The 23101-nt window shown below is 41.4% G+C and overlaps 1 protein-coding gene and 1 long non-coding RNA gene across 2 annotated transcripts in view; one reads left to right on the top strand and one right to left on the bottom strand.

The window, feature by feature from the left end:
• The window catches only part of LOC134032634 (uncharacterized), a 73161-nt gene that overhangs the window by 17294 nt on the left and 32766 nt on the right, over window positions 1–23101 (top strand). The window lies entirely within an intron of this gene.
• zic3 (zic family member 3 heterotaxy 1 (odd-paired homolog, Drosophila)) lies at window positions 16847–21616 on the bottom strand. Its single transcript, XM_062476828.1, has 3 exons — window positions 20357–21616; window positions 19394–19557; window positions 16847–19110 (listed from the first exon to the last, which is right to left on the bottom strand). Exons 1-3 carry the CDS (start codon window positions 21348–21350, stop codon window positions 18928–18930), a joined length of 1341 nt encoding a protein of 446 aa, XP_062332812.1. The 5' UTR covers window positions 21351–21616; the 3' UTR covers window positions 16847–18927.

The raw sequence follows: 23101 nt of genomic DNA, 5'->3' as shown, positions 1-23101 counted from the left end.
CTACACAGACTTATGCACACATACACACACACACACACACACACACACCCACACATATATATAAACACATACACAGGCACACACACTCATCCATCCGCCCCCACACACTCTGGTAGCTGGCAGTGGGGCTTGACTGTGGTGGCTGCTCGGCTGGGAGGGTTGATGGGGACTGGGCCGGACAATGCTGGGCCTTTTGTCTCGCACGCTAATTGAGCGATCCCTGTGACCCCGCCATCCCTGTTCAGTGACATGACATCAGCACCAGGGTCACTGCCCTGAGCCCGGTGCCCGACACCCGGCCGCTGGCTCGGGCACGAGTGAGGGATGGAGTGCAGTGCAGTGATGCTACATGGTTGGTCTGCTTATGTTGTAAATGCGATATTGTGCATGAGACGCAAAATTATACAGTATTAATAGAAAAATGATTTCAGGTCAATTAATTTAGAATGTTATCAGTTCATCTTACATTGCGTACATTACAAGCCAGATTGTTTTCTCGAAAAGCAAAGAAAGGTTTATTTCATTCTTGTAAAAGGGAGCAATAAAAAAAAGACAGATGTAATAGTTTGTCTACTAATAAAATATTTGTCACTTTAACCATGCCCAAAGAACATCTGCAAGTAATTAAATAAGTGGTTTTGAGTTAACAAAGTAGAATTCTTAATTTTGTGTTGCTTATTATAGCTGGTAACCTGTTGCTAGGCAACGTAACGACAGCTGACGGCGGGAAGTCAAGAATGGAACCTTCGGCTGGAGTGAGTCAAGAGGTGACATTTGAGGCTCGTTTGCATCACAATCTACTTCACCAGTAATTCCTTGAATTTACTGTGCTGTTGCGATGCATGTGCTGATAACCAAACCAATTCCTTTAATGGGGAATTGCCTAAAATAGGCCACATTCCTAGTCTTTCTGTAGCATAGTTTAGGAATAGACGTAACTGCATTTTGAATTAAACATCTTTCTGTTTAGTACAGCTCAATCTGTCATGGATAAATCTTGGTTTATTTAAATCAGCAACCCCTGTCAATGTTATGTGTGTTGGCATGATGAGTCACTCTTACAGAATATGTATCTATTTATATGTCATTGACTTGGGCTTAAACTCAAAGAACACAAAGTACGCCTGTTAATCAGAGAACTGTGAGTGAATGACATGGCCGGTAAAAAAAAAAAAATGGTTTCAGTTTTATTATTTTTGAATATACAGTGTTTAGCGTTCTTCATGGTTCCTTTGGTGTCCTTTTCATCTTACAGAATATTTTAATTGTTTATGCATGTGTGTTCATGGTGGTCTGTTAGCTGCATAGATGCTTTGATATTGTGAGAGTATGCTGGAGGATTTCTGCTGTCATGAAGGGACGGGGGCAAGTATTTGTGTGTGTGTGTGTGTGTGTGTGTGTGTGTGTGTGCGTGGGGGGGGGGGGCAGATGAGCGCCAAAGTAGTTTTGAAGTATCTGTGAAAAGACCCCTTTTAATCCCTTTTATTTGCTTTGCTACCTCCACAAACCATTTGTCCACACTCCTCTCCTCTCTCCTCTCCTCACCTCTCCTCTCCTCCCCTCTCCGCTCTTCTCCTAGGCATTTAGTGTGCTACTGTGGAGGTGCAAGAACCCACAGACAGTTAAAAAAAGCCATCTGGCCAAGGGGGGTGGAGTTGGATAGTGGGGGGGTGTTGGGTAGAGGGGAGGGGAGTCGTGCTGAGCAATCAAAATGACGGACAGCAGTGAGAAGTGTTTTGCGGGCTCCCACAAACATGCGAAGTAGCCCGACTTGTGAGCTTTCACAGCTCCCTCTGGTCTGCAGGTAAACAAGACCAGGCCAAGGTATGCATAGTCTGCCTGTCTTAGTCAGTGTGTGTGACTGTGAGAAAGTGAGAGAGAAATAGAGTTGAACCAAGAGATGGAGATAGAGAACGGAGAGAGAGTGTGAATGATTGTGTATGATGTGAGTGCATATTGTTTGTGTGAAAGAGCATATATTTGTTTGGCTGTGTTTTTGTGTCAAAGTGTTTGTTAGCTCGTGGAGGTGGGCAGCTTTGTGAAGCCAGGGTTAGCAGGTGAAGCAATACAGCATCCATATTTCATGAAGCGTCCAAAAACTCTCCACCGCATTCGACACAGACTCTAGTTTTAAGCCCCGGTGCCAAATGTGCTCACAATCGTTTCTCACCCTCTCTGAACAAATATTATAATCCCATTCTCTTATGCTTCCATCCCCCCTCCACCCCCCCACCCCCCCCACCCCCCCGATCGCGGCCCAGCTCCCCAAGTGAAAAACCCTCCTTATGTGTGGAGGCTTCATTTTTCACTCTCCCTTTGGGGCTCTGTTGTCAGAGAGCAGCCCTTAGGAAGTCTTTATTTCAGCCAGGCAGGGCCTCTCGCGTTCCTCAACCCTCTCCCTCCGTTCTCATGGCTGTCCCCCCCACCTGCTGAGTCCCTGATCCCAGCCAGGGCAGCGCTTCAGCGGGGGACAATTACTGCCGCTCCCAGGCTTTGATCATCTGACCACATGGAAGCACAACAGCTGACCACATGTTTCAACAGACAAGAAGAAGGAGATGGAAAGGGAGAAAAGAGGAAGAAGCTAGAATATAAAGAGAGGGGGGAGAAGGAGGGAGGAAGGAGGAGAGAAACACCGGACAAAAAGTCCAATTGTACAATAGGAGCTTTGCAGAAAATGCTATCAATGTTTTTTATTTGTGTTGTAAACTGTTTTCTTTTATGGTCATGATTATGAATTTGGATTGGGGAAAACATACTTATTAGTATGTCTGGCCTCTTACAAAGTTCCGATTACATTTTCCTCTTCCTCTTTTGTGATTGTGGCAGAGAAGGAGAGAGAAGTAATTTGAGGTGATGCTTGTAAAACTGTAATTCTGACGCCTTTGTCGGCCAAATTGGCCAGCTAAGACTTGGTCTGCTGTTCTCTCTGCCCCAAACTCTGGTTCACTTTCAACAGGCTCTGCCACAATGTCACAGTCTCCCCATGTTGACCAAACACAGGTCACCCCAGTAAACCAAGCAGCGCACAGGGAGGCCAAGGAACATTAGGCCTTCTTCAAAGGATAAGGCAGAAACACCGGACTACCATCACAGTGAGGCCCGACCCCCCTGTATCACAGCAGCAAGGCTGTTTTTGAAGGGTTGGTGGCATGCGGTGGGGGTGGCGGTGGTGAAAGGTTGACAGATCGGTGGTAAGAGTTGTCGATAATTTATTTCCGACCAATGCTATTCAGACCATGAATCATAACATAAGAGCAGAAATCAGAGGGAAGGTTGATACTTCATCTACTGTGTTGGACTGTAGAGTATCTTCAGTAGCCATGAAACCACACACAGTTCCTGCTTTACCACAGACGGTAACACTGCATTATAGGAGGCTTTGTGATGATTGAAGGTCTGATGGAGGCTGGAAGGGTGGAAGATGGTGGTCTGGGTGCAGGCTAAAGGGGAGATGGGGGGAGGGAGATATGGCGGGAAAATTACGGGCCAAAAAAGGATGGGCGGGTGCTGTTTTTTAAGTCTGTTAGCCAATGATGGTCTCTTGGAGTGCCCCAATTGTCAAGCAGATCACTTAACCATAAGAAGGGAGCCAGGAAAAGAGGCTCTCCAGTGGCATTCTGAGTCAGTATGGAGCAGCAGGGCTTTCTGTGACTGGTTGACAGCTTTTATTCTGACCAGTCTGACAACTTGCACTCTTGCCTTTCTTCTGCAGACAGGAATACTTAGACAAGACGTGTGCATATGTACACACACATGCGCACACAGGCATACACACACATATACACACACAGACACACAGACACACACACACACACACGCCACTGCTCAGCAGTAAATAAAGAATTTAATTAATGTATAACTATGGGTTGTCATGAGTGAAACACATTTTTGTGTGATTAACAATTGATGACCTATACAATATTGCAAGTTTGATTATTTACAAATTATCATCTCACTAAAGCTAAGTATGCTAATGTTCTTAATTTTCTTTTTCTTTCGTCAGTGTAATATAAACAAAAGGAAAAACAAATTACTTCAATTTGCATTACTGCTATCTATCTATACTTTTGTTTTATTGAGTACATTAATAGAATTAGTAGCTAGATAAATGAATCAAATAAAAAAGTTTTCCTTAAGTTGTCATCAAGTCACTAAAGATCAAAATGTCTTTGTTTGGTGCTGAGTATGAGTGAAGTTGTTTACATGACAATAATACACTTATCTAGAAGTTTATATCCCTGCTAAGACAACAACTTCTTCTTTCAGTAAAGAGGAAGTCATTTTATGATGTAATTACCATCTCTGGCACTGGCCAATTGTGTACCTTTCTTAGTTCATAATCATTTTATCCGGCAGTTAAAAATAATTAACAAGTCATGCTCTTTTGTCGTCCACCATTTTAGGTCCTCGGTCCGGCAATGAAAGGCTTTTCCATAAGCACGGTCACATAATAGTGTCAGGATCCATTTTAAAGTGCAGTAATTCAGCGCTTTACAAGGGCTCATAAAATCCCAACATGCCCCGATAATGAGAAGCATGAATGGAAACTTGGAGTTCCTTGTGGCCCCCGGGTTGGTGTGTGTGTGTAGAGAGAGAGAGAGAGAGAGAGAGAGAGAGAGAGAGAGAGAGAGAGAGAGAGAGAGAGAGAGAGAGAGAGAGAGAGAGAGAGAGAGAGAGAGAGAGAGAGAGAGAGAGAGAGAGAGAGAGAGAGAGAGAGAGAGAGAGAGAGAGAGAGAGAGAGAGAGAGAGAGAGAGAGAGAGAGAGAGAGAGAGAGAGATGGTGGGGGTGAATGCTGGGAAATATCTCCTAGGTGAGAGAGGGAGACATAGTTGAAGAAGAGGGACGGGGTGGGGGACAGTTTCTGAGGACTGCTGTGATTGGTGCTCAGGTGTACAGTGGTGTGTGTTGGACTGAAGAGCCCCCTGGGTTGCTCCATGCTCAGAGTGATATCATATGGACAAGAAGCAAAGGTCACAGACATCTCAAGCACATAACTCATCTTCCCTGAGCCCATGCTTTGGCAGTCTTTATAGTGCCTTGACCTGTGACTTGACAGTGTCTTGACAGACCCTCCGTGTGTGTGTGTGTGTAGTCTGTGTAAGTGTTTGTCTGCTCAGACATGTACACTTCTATCTCTGTCTGGGTGTGGGTGGGTGTCTTTTTTAATGAAATGGATCTAATGAGGTTGGCAAGGTGATGGCAACCACGAGCTAGGAGGGCTGTCTATCTGAGCTTTGACTTGGCAGAGTTCTCCAAACTTCACAGACAGTCAGCCCACAGGCTGAAAATCCCTTAAAAATTTCTCTGAAACCTCTGTTCTCCCCAATTTAGGTAATCCCAGGTATTCCACCTCAAGAAAAATAAATGAAACAAACCCGAATGGCACTCTTTCCTCTGTATTTGAACGATATGGAGGAGTAAGTTCCGGTGTCTTCAAAACCTTCTCCTAACCACATCCACTGCCACACAGCCAGTAGGCTTATCTTCACTGCTATGTTTTCTATAATAGTTTAATAAAGCTTTATCTTGGGGCCTTCCCTGAAGCATAAGGCTACAAGACAGGTTAGTACAGGGCAGCTGCTGGAACCTGTGCCAACATGAGTGTGATTTACACTCCATGAAGAAAGCTGGCCTTGTGGACTGCTGGCTAGAAGCACTAGGGAGGCTGGACATGACCATAAATCACCCAGCACTGCTGAAGAAATCATACGAAATCCAGGATTGCAAGGAACATTTAGAGTTATTACTGGGGATCATAAATGTAGCTCTTATAAAGAAGCTTTGCCCTAGGGAGAGGAGAAGGGAAGGCAGAGGAAAGGAGGGGAGGGGAAGAGAGGAGGGGAGAGGAGATGGGAGGGGGAGGGGATAGGATATTGAGAAGACAGAAGAGAGCAGGACATGGGGTATTTAACAGGGGTACAGTAGACTGATGGCTGGTGGGATGGTCAGTCTTGGGATATAGATTCTCTCCCTCTTTCCCTTGCTCCACTTTTCTCCCTCCCTCTCCCCTCCATCTCAGCAGCAGTCACATAGACCCTGGCCACAGCTGATGCCAGTCACTGGAGATGAATTATTCACTCACTTGTCAAATCAATAATGACCTGGGCGTTTCTTCCCTCTCTCCTTATGGCCTACTTATTGGTTTGGGGAGAGGACAGATCATTTTGATGAGAGCTTGTCCAACTCCAAAATGGGCTTTTCGGGCTACGATTGGTAGTTGCCTATGTTTTTGGGCCCCTGCTGGGATAAAATGGTTGTCGCTTTTTTTTTCTTGAAGATTCATCTTTGAAAATTGGGAGTTAGAAAAGAATTCTGCAATAACTGGCTTATAGTTGGATTGAAATGAACGCACGTGATTTCTATGACAGTTTTGTCCTGGGAAATAGACACAGGGTGGCTGGATGGGGGCTGTCGCCATGGCACTGAGGGCATGGGCACGTTTGGATGGTTGAGCGGGCACAGTCTACCCCCTGCCCCTCCGTCTCTGTTCAGATGTCACTCAGTGTCGCCCAGCCTGTAATTTTCCATCTACTGTAACAGTGTGGGCACACCACCACCCAGCGACTTTAAAATAAATAAATAATTCATTAAATAATTAGTATCTCCACAACAATCTCTTTTGTTCTGTCAATCTAGCAGCACTCAAAAATCCTTATGAGAGACAGACATGAGATTGAGAAGGGGGAGGAGAGAAAGACAGAGTTCTGCTATTTTGAGAGAAAATTGGAACCAATTAAAAGTAATCGAAGGCTGATAAGTAAAAAGCATTTTAAAAATCTGATGCTTTAAAAAAAAAGAAAAACTTGGATTTGATCTCTCTCTTTCTCTCTTTCTCACATTTCTGACCTGAGTGTATGGACAATGACCATGTTATGTTGAGTTGGGGAGATATGAAAGGCTGTCAGGCTGGCAGAGACAGCTATAATGGGAGATGGCATTTGAGGTTACATGAAGAGAGAGGGGGGTTAATTCTACGTTAGGTGTGACACAACATTTTACCATGATTCCCACTAAACATATCCACTTACCAGTTATACCTAGATCAGTGCATTCATGGCATAGTGTTTACATCAACGGTGACATTGACAGTGGCCGCCTTCCAAAGTGCTTCTCCGTTGTCCCCACCACCTAGACAGCCACAGTGAGACGAGTACACAGTGTGACTAAAGGCCTGTCAGTGGTGGTCTGTGTGAGTTGCCAGATGTGTCTGTGACTCTGTTGTCTGTCTGTGCCGGCTTGGAAGAGCGGGGGCCTCCTTATGCTTCCACTGGCTGAGTCGTCATTATCATTGCCAGATGCAGGAAGCCCATAAACACCTATCAGTCTGTGGGGCCCCGGGTGAACACTCCTCACCCGGGGGCCTCTCTCCTGGAGCAGGGACTCTCCACAGCCCGGCTAGGCCAGCCATGCATGCTAACTCTAACGGTTTCCATTTACTACTATAGAAACCCAATTCTTTAATAGGGAACAAAAAAGATCCAATACACTGCTTTGTTCTCCGTGCCCCCATCTTTGTTTCTAGCTCTACGCCGAGTTGACGTGTCTCTTTTTAGGGAAATTAATGGAGAATTAATGATTTGGTTACTTCCCTGTCGAGCAGGAGCTTGGGTCTTGTTTTTAATCGGCAGACTTCTAGAAACTGATTGGAGCAGAAGGAATACGCCCAGTCCCCTCCTGCCAGACCTCACAATGAACGGGCTGATTTTTTTGATAGGGTCCTTCACTCAGGGGGCCAGCTGGAATTAGAAGTGGATTAATAATTTTAAACAAGGCTAAACCGCTTGGGTTGTCTGTCTGTCTGCTCTTAGCAATGCTTAGCCAGTGGTCCGTCTGCTGTGGCCGCCAATGAGTTACTCGTTACTCAAAACAATATATGAAACCCCAATGTCACCCTGATCGAGTGTTTCCTTTACTCAGTTGAAGTTTAGGGCAACTAAGGAAAAGGTTAGTTAGGAAGCCAAAGTGTTGTACAAACTTTATCATCTGTTTAATCTGTTTTAGTACTGATTTCTCTCTCTCTTTCTCTCTCAAAATCTCTCACTGTCTCTCTCTTTGTGCCATGTGTTTTTGATTCATTGTTTATAGTTGACCTATTCACTCCTCAGTGGCTGAAATTGTAGAGATCTAGTCTGTCATTTAGACAGTCTAATTTGGAGATCCAACATGCCAATCGGTTGTTATCCTACTCATCCTAACAACAACCCCCCCCCCCCCAGTCTCTGTCTCCTCCCTCGGAGGAAAAACACCCTTTGACACAAGGTGTTCCAAGGAGGACCAGACTGACTGGAGTACTGTACTAGCTGAAGGCCCTAGCTTAAAGAGAGAGGAGGCTGGGTAGGGAGAGCTGGAAAGATGCGCTGTGATGATAGAGCTCCAGAGAAGCCCGGTCACAGAGACAATGCTCACCTGTTGTCCTTTCTTACAGAACTGAGCTTGGGCTTCTTCACAGTTCTCTTGTTAATTGTGTGTGTCTGCATATGTGTGTACACGTGGGTTTTTGTTGTGCGTGAGTTTGTATATGTTCATGTGGAAGAGAGTCTGTGCGTGTTTGAGAGAGAGAGAACATTTGTGTGTGTCTCCCTTTGATTGAGTGTGCAAGGTGACATGGAGCGGAAACAAAACCGCTCTCAGTTATTAATTTTAATTGTTCTGTCTCTTCCTCTGCTGACAGGTCAGGCTGCTTGTGGCTGATGGGGGGGATTTCTAAAGGGTCCAAATTATCTACAAGGGAACACTAGGTCTGATACACCATTACACTAGTCCCCATATTATTTCCATTTAGAGTAGACCACTCAGGGTCGCCATGTCTTTAGTGCATTGAATCTTAATGAACAGTCCAAATGGACATATAGAAAGCACACATACAGATAAAGACGGACTAAAACGGTCAAAAACAATGACAAACTGACTACAGCATAAACCTATGGTTTTTTCCCTTTAATTTAGCCATTATAAAAATGTTCCGTGAATGTAGCAGGAACATTAGCCCCCTTCTGAGCTATTATGCCGGCTGTCTGGTGTTGCAATTTCACACTTCACTGACTCCGACAAGCAGTCTAGTAGAATCTCCATGCCCCAGATTTCACCTTATTTAGGTAATACAGAGAAATCGTTTTTCTGTACAAGGTAAATTAAGCAAAGTATATGACAAGCACACTATCTGAGATTTACTTTAACCATAAAACTTAGAATGAAAGGCTAATTAAAGGCTGTCTTTTCATCAGGTCTGTTGGCCACAGATGGACACAATCAGAATAGTTTACAGTAGATTTAGGCTACATTTAATCTAACAGATTCTATTTTACTATAATTTATTCTCTTTAAAAGCAGTATTTTACAAATGGAAACAAGCTCGTGAGATTGTTGAAACGTTTTCAGGTGAAAAGTGAACTTCCTCGAGAACCATTGGACGCTTAGCCTACAAGAACAACAAAATCCAAAAGTAGTTGTAATATCACTTTTACACAATTTACCAGTCTCACTCTTCTACTCCGTCAACCTATTCCTAATGTATGAACTACGGCATATTAAATGAGTAACAGCCAGACAGGAGGGTAATTCATTATTTATGTTTGCAATAAACACAAATTGTAGATGTTTCGTGGCTCAACTGCATCTCAATCTTAGTCGTAAGTGTAAACCAACATATTGTGGTGGAGAATAGCCATTAGGTGTAACGTAGGACAACATTGTTTCAGGATGAAAAACATCTTCAAAATGTCAAGATTAACGTGCAAAAGTTGAACGAATAGCCAGTTAACAACAACAAAGCACCTCTGTATGGGTATTTTTGAGATTTGTTGAAAATAGGCTACTTATTTAAATCTAGTATCTGTTTCCACTCCACCCACCATTCAATGACTTCGTTAATTAAAACGCCTTGGCCTACATTAATAACTGAGATAAGCTATACCAACTAATATCACAAGAGTTTCATTCAACTCGCTCACAGAAGCAACTGACACATGAACAATTTTAACAGAAAATAGGCACAATTTTGCCCATAGTGCATGATTGAGGTTTCCTTGACATTCGGTTCAACTGAGCCTTTCAAGGACATGCCAGGTGAATCGTTAATAACACGAACCACTGGCTGCACATTTTATTTTCGTGAGAATGGCAAGGCAGTAGGCCTCAGTTAAAATGTGAAAACCGTCACATCAGAAAAATGTACACCTGTTCTTTGCCGAAAAACGTAGTCGTTGCGTTAACTAAACACGAGACACGTTAATGAAAGTTTAATATAGGCCTAGGTCGATTAAAATGCCATTTTGATTGTTTGCTTTTTAGTTATTGATTACAAAATTAATACAAGTAATATTTTATTGGCAAGAGTACTTTAAACACGGATACAACAACAATAGCCACCATATCGAAGCAACAATATCGAAAATAAAAAGGCTACTTGAGGATGAATACAATATTGCTATAAATAATATTAATTACTTTACTTTACTTTAATTACTTAGAAACATTGTACAATCTAATATTATGCTTAGGCATTATTACGTTAAACTTCTAGTCTATGGGCTTAGAACGTACAGTTGTTATCTACAGATCACCAAAAAACAAGCAAACAAGCTCCACAACATTCAAACATTTTAGATTGTCAAATGGTCTGTTATTCTTGTAAGATAGCTTTAAGTAAAATGTAAAACAGTTTTTGGTTTCAGTTAGCACATGGTCCAGCCCTTCCATAAAAAACGAAATATGTAATTCATCATACCAGTGGGACTGATATCATTTCTTAATTTAATTTAAAGTATCGTTAATATATTTTAAAGGTGTCCCTTGCTCTCAGAAGCGAGTGAAGTGTAGAAGAGAAAATGGATATTGCCAATCAAGGACAATCCCTTACAAACTACTACTGAAATAAGAACATGAGTCAAGTTTCTACACAAATAACTCCACTGTGTTCAATATTTCAGATTAGTATTTTTTTTCTTCAAAACATATCTTGTTACCTCTAACCTATGTTCATTGTAGTTTAAAAGAAGAAACAGTCAGTTTATGTGAAGCTAGAGTGAGTTGCAAAAGATACATAAGTAATGTCTCAGCTCAGACCGAAAAATAAAGTTCCATTGATAATTGCATAAAATAGAGAAATGTAGAATTACATGGTACAACAAATATGCCAGGACTGTGCACTCTTAAAATGCCAGCTGAAAAAACAAACAAAGTATATCATCATCTTTTGTCCCTCATAAGGCTGGTCCAGTGGAGAATTGAAACAGGAAAAAGCAATTACTGGAAAGATTGTCCCACAGGCATTGAAAGACTATCAGCATGAGGGTTGGGATTGGCTCTGGGACACCTATGGCCCTTGCATTATCCTGGTATGAGGTCGCTTTGGCAATAGCCTGGCAATTTCCGCCAGCACCTGGCTCCCCACCCCCCTTTACCAGGCCCTCCTACCTGTTCTTTCCTTTCCTACCTCCCTCTGTCCTTCTATCCCTCTGTCCCTACTTTACCCATGTAGACACCCCTCACTTTCTCATTGTGTTCTCTTAGAATGGCAGCTGTAGTAAAAGAGCAATGGGTGGAAGACCGGTCACATCCAGTTGTCAAGGCCAAAGTTAATGACAGATACACGCATGCTTCACATACATGTGCATGAGGAGAGAAGTTTTCTTATTCAAGGCCAAATTGTCTGTTAATCTATTGTAGACAAATCACATGCGTCCAGAACCAGTTTAAAACGGTGCTGTAACAACGACACTAGAAACACTACTATTGCAGTGAAAATATGACCTGTACTTGCTATGTGGAGAGGATGAGAGCAAGGCAGGAGAGGTGTAGACTGTGTTATGTCAGCTGTGCAGCATGTGCAGTGCCCCAGAACTTGAGTTGTATCTTTGTTGAATATCTGACTCTCTCACACCAAGCAGGTGTCATTACATTAACCCCCCCCCCTTCATCTTTCTTCCATCTCCAGATGTTCCCTCAGCACAGTTGTGATGGATCATAGGTGATTCATCAGCATGCTCTCAGTCCATCCTTTATAGACCCCCCCAACAGGGTTGATCACCTGGGGTCCTGCATAGTTACCCTCGCATACACTCAGAGCACACCTACGACCTGCACTAACATCATGGTGTTGGGATTTGTCTATTTTCCCCTGTACTCAATATCAAACTCTTTGGCATTGTGTTGTTTCCCCCTTTGGCTAGGCCATTGCCCCCCGGTGTCTCGTGTGTGTTTTGAGCACGGCAATGTAAAAAATTGCTGTATGATTGTGTATCGAACCTGAAACACCTACACCCCAAACTAAACACATTACTTCCAAGTGGAAATGTTCCAAAACATATTGAGAAACAATAAAATGTCAGTGAGTTTTAATGCCCAATTAATTGATATATGAAATCCCAGTGGGGATTGAACGATATAGAAATGTATTCTCATTTGTGCAAAATGATATTGCATATTACACTCTGAAACTGAATAAAAATTCACATCCATCAAGAATCCAAAAAAGTAACGGCCATTGTTGGTCATACATCATATGTAATTAATTAGATTTAAATAAAGCCAGGATGGAACCCTAAATGTATATACAGTGTCCAAGGTGTCCAAGAGTTACTGTATTTGGGCACATAACAGAAGTATGACCAAATAACTACAGCCAAATTTGTTTTTTATTGTTTTACTTTAAACATATAAACATTTTAAATGATTCCAGTGAAACCAAATATGGCACACGAGCAGAACTGTGGGATAAGTTTACCATAGTTAGACGTGAGTTGAACATGTTCAGTTTCTAGACTGAAAACAAATGGATACATGAGCATTGACTGATTAAATATTTTGCTAACCCTGTGCTTGACCGATATGTTGGAAAGATTTGGGAAACTTTAATGATAATGTTTGTTTTCATACTTCATTGTCTGTTCATCTCCTGCCAGTGTAGCTGGTTGATAGTTATCTGAACCCAACCAAAAACACAAGGATTGAGGTTATTAAATTAGCTAAATAACATTAGGTCTACATGGAGCAGGGCCATTTGTATCCGTGTCACTTAGGAATTCCAGTATGCTTGTCTTTGGGAGATAAGACTACTAATGCATGTTTGTAACGATTATGTAGGCTACCTGACTAACGTAAAACTGCACCTGCTGAAATTGGCGACTCGTGTTAATTGTGCCAAATCCAGGCATCGTAATGCATGGAAAGTTAAATGATTGGAAAGTGATTTCTCCCTTGTCAACATAATGTTTAACACAACGCCTCAATGGAAACTTTATGATTGATGTGGAGTGTATTGTAGCGACGGCATGCATCTGTGGGTATGTTGAGGCTTTCCAACATGTTTTTGCCCAGAACGTTTTGGAATTTGCGCTGCGTAAAAGTCTCTGCGCGATGTAAAATGTACCCAGGTCTGAAGATGTATATAACCTTTAAACCCCTTCTTTTAACGAACCGTTTCAAATCGATGACATTAACTCGTATTGTCCTATATATTCTTTGTATGGATGAGGAGGGCGGGAGAGCTGTGATCTGCCTGAAATCCCTTGCCTAAGGCGAGACATTGGCACAGTGGGGTTTTCTCGTGGCCCAATAACAAAAGACTGGGCGGCTTTCAGGTGCAAACATTATTGGAGAGCAAAACTATGCAGGTTAACAACAGCAGCGGTAATTTGAAGGCTGTATCAGACGTAGACTTACTTGAGAGTATAAACGTGACATGGTCAATGTTCTTTAATTTGATTATAAACCGCCACCAAACCTCAAGTTTGCGCTTGCACGATAACTTAAGGGAACAGTGGATGTGTTGGGCGTAGCAAGTGTAAAATGATGTCAATTGCTCATTTGACACCTTTCAAAAGTGTTGAGAATATATCTGTCAAAAGACAAACGCTCTGCAATATTGCTGAACATCTGCTTTGCTGAAAGAGCGTTTGCCTCGACCTCGACTCTGGGGACCTATTAGTGTTGACTCAAACGCCTGCTCTGATGAGAGATTCATCAAGTCCTTGACACACTCCCAGATGTTAGAAATTTAATACACGTTTCTTGATCGACGTGTGATTTATACTTTTACACTTTGTGCCAATTCAACACTAGAATTATTATTTAGGGGCGAAATAGACGAGGGGGAGGGTTGACATGTTCAAGTAGTGATGACACCATGACGCTGAAAGTTTTGTAATGGACGGTGTGTAGTTCGGGGGGGGGGGACTCCAATAGAAACTTAGGGCCTACTTTATTTGTAAGATGAGACTCGAATGGTAGGCCCAGATAGAAACCTAGACAGCAATGTAGCTTTCATGTCCTTCAGTCTGTTCCAGAACTATAATAAGTCTTTATCTCCCCTGTTTATTATCTTCCCAGCTTCATAATTGCACTTTTCCTTGCCTCCTTAACATTGCAAATGGGATCTTTTCCGATAACATGCAAATATATTGGAAATGTAAATATCTCTAAACACTCAATTTACGAATCATTGTTGTAAATAGCCTAACAATGCCATTGTGCCACTCAGTTAGCATCACAAAAGCCGTGTAACACGTTTGGGGGAAAAAAGATTTTGAAGTACATCCTGTTGTGCTCAATGAACAAGCCTACCTGCATATCAACACCCGTCCGGCGATCTGCAGGTGAATACACAAGGGTCAAGGCAATCAATTGCCCTGCAAATTAATGACTATGGTGAAGGAAATGTCGGCTGATTGTTATCCCACTTGGAAAAACAATGGTATTATCTTTTTATACTATCATCACTATATATTATTTAATAAATATCAAATTCTAAGAATAAACTATTTGCGACAATTAGGCTACGTAACTGACTGTGAAGCCTTCAAGGCTTGCACTTTTGGGCCATTCATAAAACAATTAAGATTTCATGGTATAAACTTGTTTCCTCTTGAAAAAATCTACATTAGGGAATAGCCTAAACTTGAGACTAAAACTAACTTATCTGGGTCCCAGTTCAAATTTAGGAACTGAATCGTACATTGGTTATGTGAGTTTGTGTTTCTTTGAGAAATATAGGCCAGTGATATCAACGGCTCGTAAAGAAAATAACATGGTTTTGACTACCATTGTTATTCTACAAACAATGTAAAACGCAACTGGATTCAATAAGACACTGAACAAGATGGTTACTCAGTTTTGTGCATTTGTGCCACACTGGTCTATCTCTAAGCTGTAGACCCAGAAGCACAGGCTATTTGACGGGGGTAACTTTGAGACCTGAGTTTTTTATTTATTAAATATTTAGAGAGAGCAATGCTCTCTGTTACTAGAATAGACATTGTGAGTACTTCGAAGCACTCCAAAGGCAAAATAATTTTGCCACTGAGTTAATTAAGATCACAAACTCGGTTGCGTGACAGAAAGCGTTTGGAACCTGCTTGTATCGCTTTATCCTCTTACACCGCGCTCTCCCGCTTAGCCAGCAAATGCTATGAGCTTGAGGCGAGAGGGGGTTGACGAAGGTATGGAGAGGGTTGACGGGCTAAGTCAATCAATTCATAAAACTACGAGTTATGAGAATCAGTTCGTTGCAGAACAGGTTTGAAGGCATGTCTGTTTTTAGGACGACTATCCGCCCGTTGCATGAAAATAGTTGATTGCCTATGCGTGTAGCTTTTAGTGGGTATTAGGAGGTGCCAAGATGGATCATCGTTATCCTATATGACTGTGCGCATGGTGCCCGTAACCTAATCTAACAAGTCTATATGAGAAATCGAGATGAATGAACACTGGTATTCAAACATAACCCTGCAGCCTATTCATCTAGCCTGCACTGCTGTCACAGCCGCCACAAAACTCCTACCACGTGACTACCAGTGCGCTCTAATCCATTGAGAATCCTACGAAAGGAACCCTTTCATGTTTTTCTTTTGGATATAGCCTACCCAGTTTCTCTCCCCAAAAAGACCATACCACATCATTATCGGACTTCGGATGTATGTGCAATTTAAGGTATGATCCCTCTATCCTCCCGTTATAAATCACCGCGTGGAGGGTTCAGAATTGTGAGCTGGGCAATGAACACCGTTATTCTCAGAGCTACTCGTAGAGAAAGCCTGTCCCATTTCTTGACGTCATGGGGTCCACCAGAAAAGAACTTGAACTGCACTAAGAAAAATGTCCTGGCGAAATAGAGGAATGCGCTTGCGCAAGAGGGAATAACAGAATTTAAATAAATTCTTAAATCTGTTTATAGTTGAAGATGGGGGTAGGGCCGGCTTGAGATGGGGTTAGACACTGTGGGGGTTGGTATACTGCGCAATATGGGCTTTATTAATAAACTATGAAAATAAAAATACTATTCATCAATGCAATAGTATAAACTAAAGCAAATTTCGTAATCATTTGACAGCAAAGTGAACAGTTTGTAAATAATGTGAAATAGGAAACATTGTTTTAAGTAACTCATGTTTTTCCATAATACTAGGCAACGCTACTGAGCATTGTTTGCTTTAAAGTGCAGTCCGTGATGTTTTGTACTGAATTGTTTTAAGAACTGCTCTACTTGGCTTATGTATGGACGTTACATCAAACTTCCACGTTCATGGTGTGTCCTTATTTGCCCATCTCAACTGATCAGACATGTCTGATTTGCAAGTACTCTTTTTGCATTGAAACTTTCATTCCCATGGGTTAATGATTCGCTCACTGCCAAGAGAGTAGCCTACCAAGTAGGAAAGCTAACAGTTGGTAACTTTGCCATCCCTCTCCCCAGAAACAAGATGCTAAAATGGCGCCTTCATCAGTGTCAAGTTCAAGTGAACTGGCGCCTCAAACAGTCTGGAAAACAACTGAATTGCCTCGGAACTGTGAGTAATAGGCTACACCGCTGACATGAATAATCGACGTTGCAGCTGTTACTTTTCAGTTTTTTTTAATTTCAGTCAAAATTTATGTTCACATTTCTTCATAAATAGTTGGTAAAACAAATCAACCAACAAACAATTGCCTACTTTAAAAAGTACAAGAAACCAATGTCCCTGTCAGCTAAATAACGAATAGGCTTACTGTTGTCATTGCCTCGATTGTGGCACAGTGACACAGTTCATCAGTAAAACATTTTGCTTTTCAGGAATAACTTGGAGCATTACCCATTTCTCCCAGAAAGTGTTACAACATCACATTCTAGCTGCTTTTATACATCAGAAATATTCTTGGACTTCTGAACATTGGGCATGAAAGGTGGTGGAATAAGAAAAGGTATTTGTTTTAAATTAAGGTATATAAAATAGTATATAAAACATATATTCCTTAAATTATTTAAATAAACGTATTTCATATATCACTGTCACTTACGAGGTACTGTTTTTTACATTTTGTTTTAAGAGTAGTGCTGGTGGTCTGAAATCGTTCTCATATAAGCACAATATATTTTGTGTATGCATAAGATTCAATTCTTGAGAATAGGTTACAATGCAATGCTGTAACTCTTTGAGCCACTGAACATATTCTCCCCAAGCCACATATATCTAGTATTCCTTTGTCTAAATCTTGTTCACACAGAAATGTCATATTGACAAGTTATTCACACAAAACAAGCAAATGTGTAATCAAACTGCTCTATATGCAACACCACAGTACTTATAACAGATAACACGCTTAGTTTCACAGAAGAATTACATTTAAAACAATGCAAGCTGACAGACAAAAAACTTTTATTTTGAAGATACTGTGTTGTGACAGTTCCATTGTTGCCGATGGACACATTTAAACATACTTGCACAAAGACATTGCTGGAACTATAAAGGACTGCCATACTCGCTCATATGTTTGGGTATTTGACCTTAATTTGAAATACTCCAAATACTGTCACCTTGGTTTAGAATTCATGAACTTTGTAGTTTGTACTAATACATCTGCAAATGCGGCGAGTGCAATGGCTGATGGATGTCTCATATACTGATGTTATGCTACACTTGAAGTCTACTCGCTGATTCTATAAAAGTAAAATACACAAAAAGTTAATTTGACCAAAATGCGGATATCGACAGAATCGTTTTATATAGTTTGTCAACTCACTTGACAACAATTCAGCTTTACAGAATTGATGATTTACATGACCAATGGTCTCATAAGCTAAAGTAAAAAGTGATGGAAAATCAGCATTATATAGACAAATCCATAATATTTATATAGATGATATCTCAGATCCAAATAAGACACATGTATTGGTTAAAAAAAAGATACAATCGCAATATTGGAACTTTTGAGTTGACGATTTTGTTCAATGTTATGCTGGTTATGACCCAAAACTGTACAGACTTGTTAGAAAACATTTCCATAAATATCATTTCAGTTTCAGAACGTATACCCATAATTAAATTACAAATTGATAAATATGGCATCATGGATATGTATTTACAACGTTATTAACAAAAGGCAACGTTATATTCAACGGTAACAATCGTAACCTAATACCACATTTCTCCACCTGAAAACGGACGTTGACAACAGATTCGACCCCATCAAACAAGGAAATACATTCACGAGTATATATTTATTTATGATTTATTTTTTGTTCAAGTTCAAGACAAAGACTTTGGCACGTTTCTTAAGACTGTCTGAAGTTTTAACAATCAATTGAAAGGCGACAGTATGTGTCACCGTTATATAAAACACCGTGAAATATTTTCATTTCCTTTTTTAAATAAATTTTGAGAAAATACATAAAATGAAAAATAAAATAATCATCTGGAATCTGTAAACTAAAAAAAGAAAAACATTTTATTTATTCTTAGAAAGTATTATTTTATTATTTATGATTTATTTGTTTTCTTCGAACTCGGAATAAAAGTCAAATTTCGTATCCTGAGAACAGATGCGGGCTGCTTCCGCTTGATTGCTCTCATTTCTTCATGATCTTCAAATCCCATTTTATATACCTTAATGTGAGTAGTTTTTAAGGTTTCCTAAACCTCTTGGTCCACACTGAAAGGCTGCTTCTGACTTCAAACGTACCATTCATTAAAGTTGGGTGGCAGTCCATCACTGTGAGCAGACGTGTTTTGTACAGCTGACGGTGGTGTTTTTGTCGGGTCTTCAGTGTTCGCTGACACCAGCACTGGTGGTGTGGACGACTCGTATCCAGAGCTTGCTGCTGGAGACGACTCGGAACCTTGAGACTCGTGTACCTGCAGTAATGAGAGTGAAAAATTACAATAAATGAGGGGTTCCAATGATGATTGCTTTAGGCCGAATTCTTGGTTAACAAGCTTTAACTGGACATTTGATATGTTGCTTGCTATTACATAGGGTCATGCAAGACATGAACTCCATTACTTTTCTGTTTTAATTCTCGAAAAGAAATGACTTTGAATAGGCATCTCCTGAAAGCTAAACAGGTGTACTATTCAACTATAGCTAGGAGACAGCGTTGTGTTAATGTGTATAAGGTGTAATGAAGATGTTAATTACCTTCATGTGTTTCCTGAGAGAGCTGGGGTGTGTGTATGACTTGTCGCACACTTTGCAGATGTATGGCTTGTCAGATGTGTGCACGTGCATGTGCTTTTTCCTGTCGCTGCTGTTTGCAAAGCGTCTGTCACACCCATCGAATTCACACTTAAACGGCTTCTCACCTGTAACATGGGATAAACACAGTTTAGTATAAAACGCAGATATAGTCTAACCACTGTAATTGCAAACAAGCATACACACGCTCACAAGCTTGATGACAGAAATATTGCTTGCGCTACTGAGCGTTTTTCATTCAAATAAGATAGGCTATTGCATTGAAGTGCACTATTATGCATCTAGTTTGAGTAGTACAATACTAAAGCACTGTAATCTAATTTAACTGGTTATGTTCATTAACACAGTTGGGTTGAGGCTAATAGGCTAAGCTTAGGCTAGCCCAAGGTTTGGGAGGTAAACAAGGAAAGTGACAAACTGGTGTTCAGTCACACAAAAACACCCGCACCAAGACTGCTCCGTCTAAATTTAGTTAGGCTAATGTGCTCACACTTTAGCGTTTGGGCAATATGTGCCCCACTCAACCTCAACACACACACACACACACACACATACATGCTTCCACGCATGCACAGCGCGACACTAAGAGTTTTGTTTTGAGTTATAGATCAAGTTAACGCAATTTTAACAACACGTAGTAAATGTGTTAGGCCTTCAGCATGCCACAATAAATTCCTAACACTGGACAACCCCATCTTTAATTCAACATATTTTCTAATTGAAACCAAGAATAACAAAACATAACCTACTCGGGCCTTTGCGTCCCAGGCCTACGCTGCTCAAACAAACTACCTAGCCTGTCATTAATTATTAGAACACCCATGAATCGTCTTGTTCAAATAAAACAACATGTTTTGATTAGGCTAACAAATGACATTCGTTTGTTGAATGAGTGCTTAGGCCTACCTGTGTGTGTTCTTTTGTGAATTTTCAAATTTTCCGACCTGGCGAATATTTTTCCACATCCAGGAAATGGGCAGGGGAAGGGTTTCTCTCCAGTGTGTACACGAATATGATTCACGAGTTTGTACTTGGCCTTAAAAGATTTCCCTTCTCTCGGGCAATCCTCCCAAAAGCATATGTGGTTACTTTGCTCGGGGCCGCCAACGTGTTCCATTGAGACGTGCGTCACCATCTCGTGCATTGTACTGAAAGTCCTGTCGCAAGTCTTTTTGGGTCGGTTCATCTGATTTTCATCTATCCATTTACATGACATTTCTTGCTTAATTGGTTGCCTCATATATCTAAAGAAGGCCCCTGGACCATGGTGTGTCGGCACATTCATCCCCATATTCATATTGATTGGATGGTTGTAGTTGTGGAGCTGAGCAGCGCCATAAGGATCCGTCCGAGGGCTTGCGACCGGGCGATACGGGTCAGGTCTTCCAAAAATGTCCCCGCGTAAACCAAGATGCATTTGACTGTTGACTACATGTCCACTTGGTGAAGTATGGCTTACCGCCTGGTCGTGAAGCCCTGGAAATAGCAAATGTCCAGGGTTATCAGAGATTCCAGGAGGTCCGTGCAAGCTCCCCGCAGACGCGGCAAAGATCCCATGCTGGGCACTCGAAGCAGCGGACTCTCCCATGCCACGGTTCCGGAAGAGAAAGTCCCGGGTCGTATTGAACGCTCCCCCGCCGTACGAACCCACCTGTCCGCTGTGATGGTGTCCCAGGGCAGCTGCATACCCAGTAGCTTGCGGGGTAAAAGCTGAAGTCTGGCTGGAGGCGATATCGTGAGCCACCGGGCTGATTTTGAAAGCTGCGGAGTGAGAGGAATCAGCGAAGGGATTCAGTCCCAGACTTGGGTCTCTGTTTCCTATTTCATGGTGTCGTGGTGTTCCGAATCCCCCTACTCCTAGCGAAGGGAACTGCGGACCGCTATCAAGAAGCATAGTCATTGGGCTAAATCAGACGTAGACAATGAAAGAAAAGAAAATTAAACTGAAAGCCCAGGTTAGTGGAGCTTACGCTAGGTGCGAATAACGGGAACACGATTGCGGTGTGCTGAAACAGTAAATTTCAAAATAAAAAAAACTAAATGAAACAAATCGGGGAAAAAACAATCCTTCGGTTGTAGAGTGGGGAGACAACTCCCGTAACTGCAATCCGTGAGAAAGAGGATCAAACTTCCCCCCCTTTCCAGTAGAATGATGTCCTTGGACTGATAAAGTCAATCACTCACTCCCTGCACATAAATGAACTCGGGAGGCAGTGCTACGATGGCCAATGAGAGCTCAGCTGCCCCTTTAGCACGTGACGCCAACGAAGGGAGTTAATTGGCTAGATTTCTGTTGATTGGCACAGTTTGGTATTGAAAATGGCAGTTCGTCTCAATGGTTTAATTTGATTGGTTGGTTCAGGCATTATTTTTGCAGGTAAAGTAACGGGACACTCGCAAAATATGGGTCTTATTTTATTTCGCATGTTGATCTCACAAACTATTTAGAAAGTTAAATAAACATAATTTCTTCACTTTCAAATATATTACCAGAGGCCAATAATGTTAATACATATTTGTTCTAATGCAACATAGGCTACTTTGTGAAAGTGGACAGGCGGTTTGAGTTCAGTGCCTAACTTCATATAGGCCTAACGAATAAACCCATTTATTCACTACTAACACTATAGTTCTGTCACGATCCAGGCTAATCTTGTAATATGTCTTTAACCTACAAATGTTTAGATCAATGTATCTATGTATGTATGTATCTCTCTATCTCTATATCTATTTGTCTATCTATCTATCTCTTGTTATCTGAGCATTTTGGCTCTTATTATGAGAACATGAATGTACTTGGCAGAGTTCCGAAATGTGGCTTTCTTGAGCCGCTCGATGGGGGTGGGGTGGGCTATTTTTTTTTTTTTTGCAAAGCTCTATAGGGTGTAAGGCGGGGGAATAAAAGACAGAAAGAACGATGGCAGTAATTGTAATATCCTGAGATTTTTTGCCTAGCCAAAAATCCGTGCCATTGAGCGAGTTTCACAGGGTTGTCGCTGACTCGCTGCAGGATACATAAAATCTGATCAAGTTCAGAGACGCGTTGAGTGCTTCAAACGGCGCTTTATAACTCCAAGCCTTTCACATCCCTTTCCCCTCAATCTATCCCAGGAAGGAGCTCACATTCTTTATTTTAAGCATCTGAAAAAAGAGAAGTCTTCAAATCAGTCTTCATTCTGCTTTCGCCCTCATCCACCCCGCAATCACTCCCACAACATTTGCGTCGAGAAAAGTGTTTTAAAATGCAAGGTGAGTTTGATTTATTATGTAGCTTAATAATCATTTTCGCTGCCTCTTGAAAGACAGTTTGAGATAAAAGTTTAAGCTGTGCACGTGTTCATCCTTTACATATTACGGATTCTTAGTAGGCTAACCTTTTGTTATGATAACCAATAGCCTACTTCGTAATGACAAAATAACTAAAAAATAAACATGTAACTTATTTATTTCAAGCGGTAGCTATAACTTTTTGGGTAAGTTACACCGTTTTTCTCACGCATTAAGACTGCATTAAGAATCTCAACCAACTCTGCAAACGGTAAACGGCAAAACGATTCCTTCGCCCTCTTTTTTTCACCAGCTTCACGCGCTCAAACCCTCTGTAGCTTACTCTTTTGCCTTCTCTCTTTTACACACGTTACACACACTCTC

The sequence above is a fragment of the Osmerus eperlanus genome, chromosome 13 (assembly GCF_963692335.1).
Source record: "Osmerus eperlanus chromosome 13, fOsmEpe2.1, whole genome shotgun sequence".
NCBI lineage: Eukaryota > Metazoa > Chordata > Actinopteri > Osmeriformes > Osmeridae > Osmerus > Osmerus eperlanus.
Note: the sequence above shows the minus strand (reverse complement) of the source record. Positions and strands in the feature narration are given on the sequence as shown.

What these genes read in the sequence shown, in the direction of transcription:
- zic3 (XM_062476828.1), bottom strand. Translation starts at nt 21,350, where the DNA reads ATGACTATGCTTCTTGATAGCGGTCCGCAGTTCCCTTCGCTAGGAGTA. An exon ending in TCACAAAAGAACACACACAG is followed by an intron (nt 19,558 to 20,356) that starts GTAGGCCTAAGC and finishes CCCATGTTACAG; the next exon opens with GTGAGAAGCCGTTTAAGTGT. An exon ending in CTCTCAGGAAACACATGAAG is followed by an intron (nt 19,111 to 19,393) that starts GTAATTAACATC and finishes TCATTACTGCAG; the next exon opens with GTACACGAGTCTCAAGGTTC.